The sequence below is a fragment of the Cydia amplana genome, chromosome 5 (genome assembly GCF_948474715.1).
Source record: "Cydia amplana chromosome 5, ilCydAmpl1.1, whole genome shotgun sequence".
Lineage (NCBI taxonomy): Eukaryota > Metazoa > Arthropoda > Insecta > Lepidoptera > Tortricidae > Cydia > Cydia amplana.
Window position 1 is genome coordinate 5,230,588 of NC_086073.1, and position 13,335 is coordinate 5,243,922.

Below are 13,335 nucleotides of genomic sequence, written 5' to 3' on the forward strand. Positions count from 1 at the left end.
TTTTCATTTTTCGTCATTGCATATGGTATAGGTTGTATAGTGAAACTATTTTAGCTATATAATAAAACCTTTAATTTGTATCTTAAGTTTAGAAACGAGCTAATACTAAGCATCTGATGATGAAGCCTGATGATGATGATGAAGGTGGTCACGGATACCAATCAACCATGTAGTAACATGATTAGGCTCGTTTGATTCGTCTCAACAAGATCTTTGGCACTAGGTGACACTCAGGGTCTGATAATGGAGCTGGAAGGTGGCCACTGGTACCAGTCAACTATGCAATTAAATCACTTCGTGTTTGAGCTCGTTTGATTCGTCTCAACAAGATCTTTGGCACTAGGTGATACTCAGGGTCTGATGATGGAGCTGGAAGGTGGTCACCGGTACCATTCAACCATGCAACTAAACCACTTCGTGTTTGGGCTCGTTTCATTCATTTCAACAAGATCTTGGACACTAGGTGATATTCAGGGTCTGATGATGAAGCTGGAAGGTGGTCACCGGTACCAGTCAACCACGCAACTAAACCACTTCGTGTTTGAGCTCGTTTGATTCGTCTCAACAAGATCTTTGACACTAGGTGATACTCAGGGTCTGATGATGGAGCGGGAAGGTGGTCACCGGTACCAGTCAACCATGAAACTAAACCACTTCGTGTTTATGCTCGTTTGATTCGTCTCAACAAGATCTTGGACACTAGGTGATACTCAGGGTCTGATGATGGAGCTGAAAGGTGGTCACCGGTACCAGTCAACCATGCAACTAAACCACTTCGTGTCTGGGATGACAACCTTCCAGCTGCACATCAGACCCTGTGAGTACTATGTTGTGTCAAAGATCTTGTTGAGACAAATCAAACGAGCCCAAACACGAAGTGGTTTAGTCGCATGATTGACTGGTACCAGTGACCACCTTCCAGCTCCATCATCAGACCCTCAGTATTATCTTGTGTCAAAGATCTCGTTGAGAGGAATCAAACGAGCCCAAACACGAAGTGGTTTAGTTGCATGGTTGACTGGTACTGGTGACCACCGTCCAGCTCCATCATCAGACCCTGAGTCCTATCTTGTGACAAAGATCTTGTTGAGACGAATCAAACGAGCCGAAACACGAAGTGGTTTAGTTGCATGGTTGACTGGTACCGTTGACCACCTTCCAGCTCCATCATCAAACCCTCAGTACTATCTTGTGTCAAAGATCTCGTTGAGAGGAATCAAACGAGCCCAAACACGAAGTGGTTTAGTTGCATGGTTGACTGGTACTGGTGACCACCGTCCAGCTCCATCATCAGACCCTCAGTACTATCTTGTGTCAAAGATCTTGTTGAGACGAATCAAACGAGCCCAAACACGAAGTGGTTTAGGTGCATGGTTGACTGGTACCGTTGACCACGTTCCAGCTTCATCGTCGGACCCTGAGTTCTATCTTGTGTCAAAGATCTCGTTGAGAGGAATAAAACGAGCCCAAACACGAAGTGGTTTAGTTGCGTGGTTGACTGGTACCGGTGCCAACCTTCCAGTTCCATCATCAGACCCTCAGTAATATCTTGTGTCAAAGATCTTGTTGAGACGAATCAAACGAGCCGAAACACGAAGTGGTTTAGTTGCATGGTTGACTGGTACCGTTGACCACCTTCCAGCTTCATCATCAGACCCTGAGTTCTATCTTGTGTCAAAGATCTCGTTGAGAGGAATGAAACGAGCCCAAACACGAAGTGGTTTAGTTGCGTGGTTGACTGGTACCGGTGACCACCTTCCAGCTCCATCATCAGACCCTGAGTCCTATCTTGTGTCAAAGATCTTGTTGAGACGAATCAAACGAGCCCAAACACGAAGTGGTTTAGTTGCGTGGTTGACTGGTACCGGTGACCACCTTCCAGCTCCATCATCAGACCCTGAGTCCTATCTTGTGTCAAAGATCTTGTTGAGACGAATCAAACGAGCCGAAACACGAAGTGGTTTAGTTGCATGGTTGATTGGTACCGGTGACCACCTCCTAGCTCCATCATCAGACCTATACAGGGTGGCGCATTTAGATCGGTCAGTATGGGAAAATCTGAAAGTATAAGACATACGACGATCTCTTCTTAGGAACCATGTCATCGATTTTAGTAACAAGAAAAACTGCATTCATACATTTATTTTTTTTATGTAAAATGTATTGAAAAAAAATGGTGGCCATTTCGAAAACATACTAAAATAAATTAAAGGATATGAAAACAATGCATTTTATTCATTTCAGACATCATGTTTCATAGTAACATTTACTGCTTAAGACCTACACAATCGATATCTAAATAGAAATAATTTTAGATTTTTTTTTTTTCAAAACGTCCGGGTTCGATTCCCGAGCTGAGTACACATTTTTTTTAAATGTATGAATGCAGTTTTTCTTGTTACTAAAATCGATGACATGGTTCCTAAGAAGAGATCGTCGTATGTCTTATAGTTTCAGATTTTCCCATACTGACCGATCTGAATGCGCCACCCTGTATATTCTGATTCTGACATGTCATCAAAAGCATTTGTATTCAGCCATTTTTAGGGTTCCGTAGCCAAATGGCAAAAAACGGAACCCTTATAGATTCGTCATGTCTGTCTGTCTGTCCGTCTGTCCATCTGTCCGTCTGTCTGTCCGTCCGTATGTCACAGCCACTTTTCTCCGAAACTATAAGAACTATACTGTTGAAACTTGGTAAGTAGATGTATTCTGTGAACCGCATTAAGATTTTCACACAAAAATAGAAAAAAAACAATAAATTTTTGGGGTTCCCCATACTTCGAACTGAAACTCAAAAAAATTTTTTTCTGCAAACCCATACGATATCTATGGGTATCTATGGATAGGTCTTCAAAAATGATATTGAGGTTTCTAATATCATTTTTTTCTAAACTGAATAGTTTGCGCGAGAGACACTTCCAAAGTGGTAAAATGTGTGTCCCCCCCCCCCCCTGTAACTTCTAAAATAAGAGAATGATAAAACTAAAAAAAATATATGATGTACATTACCATGTAAACTTCCACCGAAAATTGGTTTGAACGAGATCTAGTAAGTAGTTTTTTTTTATACGTCTTAAATCGCCTAAATACGGAACCCTTCATGGGCGAGTCCGACTCGCACTTGGCCGCTTTTTTAATTTAGTACCTATAAAATATCAGATCATTTCAAATATCTTTAATGCTGTCCGGTAGTTACATACTATACTATAAACCCAAATACACAGTACTAGGATCAAAGTTTCTCAGTCGCCGTATACACGCACTGTCACGCACACAGTATAGCATTTTACACGGCGCCTGCCGCACACAATGATAAAAAACCTCGTCGTCGCCGTTGAAAACGTGCGGAGCCGACCGACACACGTCCTACCTCTACAAGCTCTGCCGCGGCACTGAGCTCACGACCGCGCGTCATCGGTAATATTAGAGTCGTTTTCAAAAAATTGCCAAAAAATTATAGTAGAATTTCATAAACACTAATGTATACCATCAGTATAAGCAAACGCTGTAGATTGCTTGAGTATGAAAATGACTTCGATATTAAGTAGAATTTCGTAGGAATTGACACTTGTTTCGGAGAGAAAATTGAGTTTGTTTTTCTTCGATTTTCTCTTTCTCAAAGGTATTTAGGAAAAATGTCAAAAGTAATTCCTAATGTACAGGGTATTAGTAATACAAAATAGCCAGCTTTACCAGAGTAAACTTCTCAACATTTACAAATACGAGCTCACAATTTAGTGCTTCACGTGGTTTTTCGGAAACAACCATCAGAAAAAAAATCATTACTAATTTAATAAGCCCTTTTTCCAATATTTAAAAAGTAATTCCTAAAGATAAGAAGACGCTTTTACCGTAACAAGTACTCATTGTTTCTAATAATGACCCTAAAGTACTGAATGTCATCGAGGAATATCATCAATTTTGCAGTATTTTGACTTTTCTTGTTGGAGCGCTCTTAAATAAATGTATTTTCTTTCTGACTATAGTTACTGTAGGTCTCCTCTACCGTTTAACCTTTTGGATGTATGTAGTGGTCAAAAACGGTTTATCATTCCTCGATTTTATATAAATTGCTTTCTGCCGTTCCCGGTGCGAAACCTATTTTCATTCGATTCTTTGAGGTATTGCGACGTTTGACGTTCTGTTTTTGAGACAGGCGGTCTAAAAACACGTTGTACTGTATATAATTACTATATATCCCAACACTACAAAACATAATTGGACTGAAACTTATATTTTTCTCGTGTACGTATTGTAGACCATAAATGTATTTTTTTACAATTACAGAGGGCCTGACTTAACATAGGTCTGTACCTATGTTAAGAGCCCATCAACGTGCACATTAGCGCCACTGCTAAATAATCGTGATTATTTAAATTTAACGAAATATATTTAAAAAAGGGGGCCGCTACGTACTGTATCTTGTATTAAAGTAACTTTTGAATACATCAACCTAGTTTTATGTTGCTGGATTCGTCAATCTATGAACTCAAAACAAAAACGGCCGTTTTAACTTTGGACGCATGGATTGACGAATCCAGCAACATAGAAACTGGTTTGATGTATTCAAAAGGTACTTTAATACAAGATACAGTACGTAGCGGCCCTCTTTTTTTTTTAAATATATTTCGTTAAATTTAAATAATCACGATTATTTAGCAGTGGCGCTAGTGTGCACGTTGATGGGCTCTTAAGTCAGGCCCTCTACATATACACGGTACATATCAACAGTGTCGTTTAGAGTTCTTTCTGTTGGGCGAGTGACATGGCTTGTAATATTTATTTGTTTATGTATGAGGTGCCCATGATCTTTGTTTGCTGACTGTTGATTCTCATTAGCATATCTTTAGGTGATTAGATATTTTACCGCTGATCCTGATTGATGCTTAGGGAAACGAGGCGTAAACTAGCAAGAACTCGCGTGCAATTTACGTTACGTTGCCGACTACTAAGGTAAACTGCATTCAAAAGTTTGATCAGATACCGCAATGTAATGAAAATTGCATGTAAGTTCTTGCTAGTCTATATCTAGCTTTACAGAATTTATTCATCGGTTACGGCCTTTTGGAATGCTTGAAATAATTAAATCATAGTAAAGTTTAAAATATTTATTGAACGTAGTTACACTAATATTAAGTAAGTACTTAAGAATTAAATTAAAATAAATCTCAAATCATCAACGGGTTTGGCATACATGTAGGTAGGTGATTGCGGTCCCATAATAAACCTCTTAAACAAATTTAATATTTTTGAGGCTAAATAAATAATCTAGATCCTAAACTAACTTAAGAGATCAAAACTTAAATCAGGTAACGACAAAAAATATAAGGTACTTAATGTCTTATAATTATATAATAAATATTTCGTTTTAATTTAAAGAACCAAGTTTAAAAAGTTAGTCCGATCTGTAATTATCTTTTTTCCACTAATATCACCAATCACCGATTATCACATTAGTCGATACCTGCGCCGGAGCCTGCGGTAGCGCGCGCCTTTGGATTCAACGAACGAGCTATGATACAATCAAAATATTGAGGAACAATATTACACTTGTAGATTCACATGGGTTCTAAAATATGTACTGATATTTATTTTCTTATTACACGCTTGATTTGCCTTGCATTCCATATTACGAGTATGCCTACTTGTCCAAAATAATCTTCGGCTAAGAACTGTAAATAGAATCAGATATAATAAAAAGTTCGACTAAAAAATCCACTATATCATTCCAACATTAACGATATTTGATAACTTAATTAGCTTTCCTTAATGGTTCGCTTGACCCTTATCTATATCATTAACTCATGCTTGGCATGTGAGATTTTTAACAATCCTTTCCCGTTCCATTATCCCTTCTAAACCTACACAACACCTCTATATCTTGATATGTTCCACAAATATACATTTCTCTTATTATCACAGCCCTTAATTTAGCAAGATAAAATTTACTATTAAATAACAGAATTTTAAACTATAAATTAAGAATTAACGGATGGTTTGATTCCATTAAAACGATAAGTACAATCATAGCAATAAAAATAAGTAGTTTCTAAAGAACTACACGGTTTTGTTAATTAGCTATCTTGTAAAACTTTCCTCTATTTTTGAGCTTTGTTAATTTGTTCCCTACATTTAATTAAAAATAGATTTTTATAAACTTTCCCTCTTGGTTTTTTCAATAGTCAAATCTTTAGCCATGGTTTGCAATGCTTGAATGTCTTGTGAAAAGAGGCCATGGCGCTATAAATTGTTTTGAGCGGCAAGTAACGTCTTCGTGTTACCTTGAGGTTTCTTATAGTTTACAGTTTTTCAGACAAGGTCTTTCTATTGTATAGGAATAATGCCACTGGTGAACCACTAATCATGAGAACTGAACCATGAAGTGATAAAACTGGTCGAAGTTCACCGGCTCCAGCTCAAAGTCTTTTTCCGATTTATGCATCAGCTCGGGATTCCTTTTAAGGAAATTCCTGACCCAGTCCTCGCCGGCCATTCTCGAGTTGGTATCGAAGGGATGATTCAAGTGGTTGTCTTCAGCATATTGGTACGCCAGCTCCCTGATGTCTCGGCGAGATACGCCCATGAAGTATTGCTCCATACTCTTGATGTAGCCGACTAAATCTTTCTCTTGGCTTTCCGTGAAAACGCGCCTGTAGTGGCCCATGATGGGCTTGGGGTCGTCGGGCTGCTGGTACCGTATCTTGCTGGCGCGCCGCTGTAGGGTCGAGCGCGGTATGTGGAACGTCCTGGCTGCCAGTTTGTACCCCATCTTCCCTGAAACTACAGCTGCTACAGCCCTCGCCATGTCGGCTTCGTTCCAAGACTGGCGGCCGCTCATTCTTTCGTATTTCCTCACCATTTCACTCTGAAATAAAAAAATGACACATTTATAACATGTTCATAGGCACCTAGTCATTGTAAATGGTACATAATCGATAAATGACGTAGGTAAACACCATAGCCACACTGAATTGTGTTGCGGAAAAATATGACGAGGAAAGAACATTTACAGATGCGGAGCACTACCTACAAGATCAAGCGATTTCATAATGTCGCTAGCCCAGTGGCAGTGCTAAGTTGAAACGTGAATCTTTGGCCACAGTATGTGTGTCAATGTCGCGCGCGGGGCTACACGGGTGACCACGATCGGGCGCTTCAAGTGGGCGAGGATTGCCAACCTACAGGCTTGCGGTGTTTACCGCGAACAGCTTGATGACAGTGCGTCACGCTTGTGACTGTTAATAGCGTCATATTGCGAGCTACCTAACTAAACTACCTATGATTGTATTAAATAGATGACACAGTACGACCCACTTGATACTATAACTACTGAATAACACCGGGTTTTGAGATGCTTTTGTTGGCTAGTGGAATTAACTGTTAAGTAATGATTTTGGACGATAAATAATACTTAGCATTAATTTGGATTTGATTTGTAATTTACATATACAAGTTAGTATTTTCCTCGCATTGTTGTGGTGAAACATTTTGTGTTTCACTCGGTAGCAAAGAATATTTAATCCTCCTGCTTTGAAAGCCGCACAACGCTCAAGGTTCTACTTTTCGAACAACTCATTATGCTCGTGGTTCATTTTTGTAAACTTTCGCTTGCTCGGGTATCAGTATTATGCACGAGGAGTTAAACATCAACTTTGCCCCCTCCTAAAGATCTGGTGCTAAAAACCCCTTTTACGCCCTGGCTGTGTGCCGGTCATGTTTAATCTGACTTATCTTTGAAAGCCAACGCTGCCAGTGAATTATGTAATGGACTTGTCCATTTTCGTCAATGCATTATTTTGGCATATAAGTGACTAATTTACCTAAATTGTAAGTGCAGTATCGAAGTGTATTGATAGCGAGTCGCAACAGGCGGTAAGCGCGTCTCTCAATGTTCGGCGAAGGGTAACCGCGACCTACCGGTTTTGTGGACCACGTTCAATGCCAACTCGAGGTGAAAAATATACACAACCCGGGCCTCAGCGTCAACAACGAATACAGTAAACGAATGAGTAAATAGATCCATTCCATTCTATATGTTTACCTGATGTATAAAACGTTCAAAATAAATAGAAAATAAAAACAGATTTCGCGCATCACTTGTTAACTACTTGGGTTACACTAAACTAATAACGAAACTTATTTAAATTAAAATGCTTTAAAAAGTCAAAAGTGCAATAAGTTTCTTTTGTTAATACAGTATAGGTTAGTAGTATAAGTATGTAAGTATACATAATATTCTTAGTACCTACAGAATTCTTACTTGAAATATACCTATAGTTCTACAACTCAAACTCATATAAAAATGATAATTTAGGGCCAATGAAGGCAAGAAAGTAATGTAAACTCGAGCGGGTGCGGTGCATTTGGTAAGACGGTGAGAGGAAAAGCCGACGATCTCCTTTCAATTTTATCGTTTTGGTCCCGTGCCCTAAATGAAGCAAATATATGCAATAAAAGCGCCGGCGCCAGTGAAGGCGAGCGGATGATACTGCAACGCCTATCTGTTCACGTATGTGTTGCTATCCATGCATAAATGCACTGCAACAAAACTTTATTACAACTACAGCGGGATACACGCATAAACATAACGAGTAAACATATTCTAGTTAGTGATAGTGAAACGTTGCGGTTACGTTGAAGTTCTACTCGCTGAATTGCACTGCAGATTGTGAGCACGGCTGCGATAAAGTATGGCGTGTTTTTCCAGCACGATAACTCGGGAAACGCCGAGGCCCCTTGTACATATGTAGGTAGGTATGCGTGTGCACGCACGCCTCAATATCTTATACTTACCCATATTAGGTACCTGATTTGGTAAAGCATTAACTTACATATTCAAACGACCGATTCGATTAACACAATAACTTCAGTAATGACTGTCATTTGGGCGAATCATTTGTAAGTTAGTTTAGCACTAAACGGGAAATACCATTCAATAATGATCTCTAACGTCCTCGATGGACCGCGTCATTTACTCTTTATCTATCAAAAAGAAATACGTCGTCATCGGTCAGCTGTTTGCGTCCGCTCCGTCAAACGCGGCTATCAACACTAAGTCCTTACCAAGTCGCATTTACTACGCGACTTTATGAAATCGTTTCAAATCCATTGCGGGGCAGTCCTATGAAACAACTTTGCTAGACGCCGCGCTCTGTGAGTAGGCGGAGCAATGGAAACCGTACTCAGAATACGAATCATCTTGGAAACGTTATCGAGGGAAAACGCGGTAAAGGTACGAGCACGGCGTGAGGCGAGGTTAGTGTGACGCGTGACTTGCAAGGTCCCCGCTGCAATGCACGATGCGCCAAGGTTGACTCGCTCTTCGATACAAGAAAACTACAGTCCAATTAACAATAAAAAGTGCAATTACATACTAGTAATAGATGTAGATATGTGTGTCGTTAGGTGGGATCGCTGCACCCATTAGAGCCGGGGGAGAAATCTGCAACGGCTTGTCACCTAGGTGCATCGGTCGCTGCAGTTGGACAATAACTTTCCTAGCGCATATGTGACGTGTAGACTAGGGTAGCATGCGAGGCGGGTAGATTGATAGGTTGTCAAATACTCACCGTCTGTGTGTTCGGGAGCGCGTAGGCAGCCGGCGGGGGGGGGGTGGAGTGGTGGGCGAGACTGGCGCTAGGTGGCTGCAGCGGTACGTGCGACCAGGCGGGCGGCGCGCGCGGCACTGGCGCGGGGCCCGTCTTGCCCCGCCGCCGGCCCTGGCCGTGACGTCATCTGGCCAGGGCCCGACTACGCACAGACTATTTTTGTCCGCACCTAATTATCTAGATCCTTCCTTTGTTCAGCTGAGTACTTACCTCACTGAAAAGGAAATTTTATATTATTTTATATACCTACCTAGTACCTACCTGTTGATTTTGTATATAGGCATATGCAACTTGCAAGCATAGTATATAATGTGTGTAGAAATTCCTTCTTAATTATCCAACATCACTACCCTGAAATTAAGGTTAAGTACCAATATCTTGATTTCATTAACTATAACAATGATTATGTACCTACATATATTTTTATAATTCTGCATTAATTTACTTAGGTAAGTATGCAATTTAGTCAAACCAATAAGCAAATTTAACATGACATCATTATAATGCACAGTCTGTAAATTCAATAATTAACGAGTTGCAATTCAATGTGCAATGATGCAAGAATGTAAAACAATAATAACTGACACCTAATTTTATTTTCTAATTTATAAGATCTTGCGTTTTTAGTCGGTGGCTGAATATTTACCTATTTAATCTTCTGCAAAAGTAGGTAAGTATCTATCTATGTTGTGTGACAGAACTTATCAGCTTATCATTGTGATTCTAGTTTTACCACCTCATCTTTCAATATTTAGTGAAATATTGTATCCTAGTGTATCATATAAGTATATGTATGTAGGTATGTACATAAATGTCATTTTATTGCACATCAACAAATTTAATACTTAGTATATAATTATTTGACAGAATACCTAATAAAATACCTTAGTGCACTAAAAAAGTTCCCATACTTAAATTACCTATTATTTTTAATTTTGTCTTTTGACTATAGTAATGCGTACAATATTTTACTAATTTCATGCAAGTAGGTAGGTACCTACCGGCATCCGCGTCGCCAGAGGAAAACCCACGTAGTATGTGAAAATACATGCCACAGAGTCTATAAACAAAGGGACGGTATATACCGGTGTATACCGTATATACAAGTAAGTACAGGCTTTGGACGGGGGCCAACACGTTAATCGCTGAGTGACAACAGAGATGCCCGTCGGACTAAACTGTGGCCAAAATTGCAGCGGCGGACGGTGACTCATGGGTTTGTTACCCGGGTAGAAATGGGCCGCACAAGCGGGTCACAGCATGCGTAATCGTGAATTCCCATGCCGGAATTTAGGTATTACTTATTATATTAATCCCTTATCTAACTGACTGCAGCAGATATAACAAAGAATTAAATACTCACTAGGAGATCTCAGATATACTGTCCTAGTCCTGGTATTATACCTCAAGCGGAATATGTAGTACCGGAAATTTGTTCTAAATTGCCCTTACATTGCCCTTAACTTGAAAATATAGTGATCTGCTACCAAGTAGCTTACTGAAATATATATATGTATGTAATCCATGGACACCTCTTCCCCATTATTAGTAATATACAGTTTTGTTGCTTCATTCCCTTTTGTCCCCGCCCTCCGTGACCGCCGCCATTTATTTATTTATGCCGCCGCATTTTGATTTATGTTTTTAACTAGTCACACTACTACCTATAGATATATACATGAATAATCATTTATTTACAAACAAGATATATACAGTGTATTACTAAAAGAAATTAAAAACTAGCTTAAATCTAAAATAGGCCCTTGAGGCATTGTACCAAGGATGCTGGCGACATTTCCTCGCTGTATCGCAATGCTGATACGTTGTGCGAGGTAGCCGCCAGCTCTTCGGTCACCAGTTAGATATATAAATTATAAACTGAAATAGATGTCAAATAAAAAAGGCTTCTAAAGTCTTGGTAGGGTAAAACGAAAGGCTACCTACCTATATAACTTTTTCTTTAGTAAGTACGTGAAATTTATTTCAGTTTACAGTCACTGGTAACACTCAAGGGGTAGGTGTTAAATGAGTGTTGTAGACAATTCATCAAATCTGTACACTCCTATCTTAAACATTACCTTACTGCCGTATTCGAACTTCAAGATATTCACAAGAGACGACACGTATTAGATCCATTCTAGTTTAGATTTCAACTAGTTCTCTTTTGCAGCTCAATTCGGGCAACCAATGTCACTTTTACGTTAGATAGAGTTAGATATCTATTAGATGTGAATTGGATCTCTAAGTCATATATTGTGGAAATCGTTCAAGAGTATCTCCAGAATTGCGGAAATGTCAAATTTAACAGGTTAGATCCTAAAAATATCGTTATCGTATCTTGGTGATGTCTAAAAGATATCTTATAGATATCTATTTCAAAATCCGAATCGGGCCCTTAGTGTCTAAACTAAACAAAACCTTGCCATCCAATTTATTCCACAGTCGAAGGATTCGCGGGAGAAAATGATGATTTTTAATTACGCATAGTTATTACAGCTCTCAAAACCCCGCTTGTACAGTCGACGGCAAAGATATGTTTACACTTTTGCACCTTACTCCATTATAATAAGGCGAAAAATGTAAACATATTTTTGACGCCGACTGTACTTACATACTACAGGCCGCGTAGCCAATATGCCAATCGCTTACGCTCCGTAGCGAACTAAAAGCTACGTATTGTCACTGTTGCAGTAATATGGAAGAGAGATAGAGACACAAAGCGTTTCGCTGTCGTAACGCAAGCGATTGTCACCTTGGCGAGGCCGGCATGGCATATATGATAATAGTAGGGTGTCTATAAGTGACAGCATGATAAAATGAATGAGTGTACCCATGTATCTTTCAATAAAATGCTGTTAAGACGAAAGTGGACGACCGTTTCTACATATACAAAAACGTAGCCCCCATTTTCTTCTCTAGATATTAACATTTTAGAAAATATTTGTATGCGATTTGATGTAAATTAACTACCTATAGCTCGATTTTTTTCTTTTTATAGGAGATAGGAGCTTTCAACGAACTTTATGGAATTTGTATTTTGCTCCTGACCTTTATAGTAATAAAAAATCGAAGTATAAAGTCAAACGAAGGGGTATAGCCATGATCAATCACTATCACTACACAGTATAAAACAAAGTCGCTTCCCGCTGTCTGTCTGTCTGTATGTATGCTTAGATCTTTAAAACTACGCAACGGATTTTGATGCGTTTTTTTTAATAGATAGAGTGATTCAAGAAGCGAAGCCGGGGCGGGTCGCTAGTATACAATAAATTGTGTCCAAATATTATCCATAAAGTCAATATCCAGGAAGGAAAATAGGGGTTACGTTTGTGTGGAAGCGGTCGTCCACTATCCTCTTAAAAAGTGAAACTTATTTATTTCTATCGCGTGCATGGATAAACCCATCCATAATGCACCTGCGGTTCTTAGCCGAGCGCTCTCGGAATAATGGAAGTACACCTTGTGACACCGGGCCCCGCTGAGGTAGATAATATTAATTATAAATGCAGTATCTACACGCACCCAGCGTTACTGGAGGTCATTATGCAAAATGATAACGCTCAACCCGCTAAATATCGGTGTAGTCACGAATTTGAGCTGCATGGATGCACGCTTTTCATTTACTACTATTGCAATTATTTGAAAATACATATATATGGAGGCCGACGGCTAAGAGCTATTGATTATACTTAGCCCTTTTTAGGGTTCCGTACCCAAAGGGTAA

General features: G+C 39.4%; 1 protein-coding gene across 2 annotated transcripts; it reads right to left on the minus strand.

The window, feature by feature from the left end:
* Positions 1 to 5,096: 5,096 nt before the first annotated feature.
* On the minus strand, positions 5,097 to 9,812 carry LOC134647836 (uncharacterized). 2 transcript variants are annotated; one of them, XM_063502163.1, is made up of 2 exons: positions 9,573 to 9,812; positions 5,097 to 6,868 (listed from the first exon to the last, which is right to left on the minus strand). In XM_063502163.1, the coding sequence occupies exon 2, from the start codon at positions 6,860 to 6,862 to the stop codon at positions 6,365 to 6,367; it is 498 nt and encodes a 165-aa protein (XP_063358233.1). In that variant the 5' UTR covers positions 6,863 to 6,868; positions 9,573 to 9,812; the 3' UTR covers positions 5,097 to 6,364. The 2 variants fall into 2 exon arrangements, with proteins under 2 accessions (XP_063358233.1, XP_063358232.1); XM_063502162.1 differs by lacking the exon at positions 9,573 to 9,812 and adding an exon at positions 7,034 to 7,232.
* Positions 9,813 to 13,335: the final 3,523 nt, after the last annotated feature.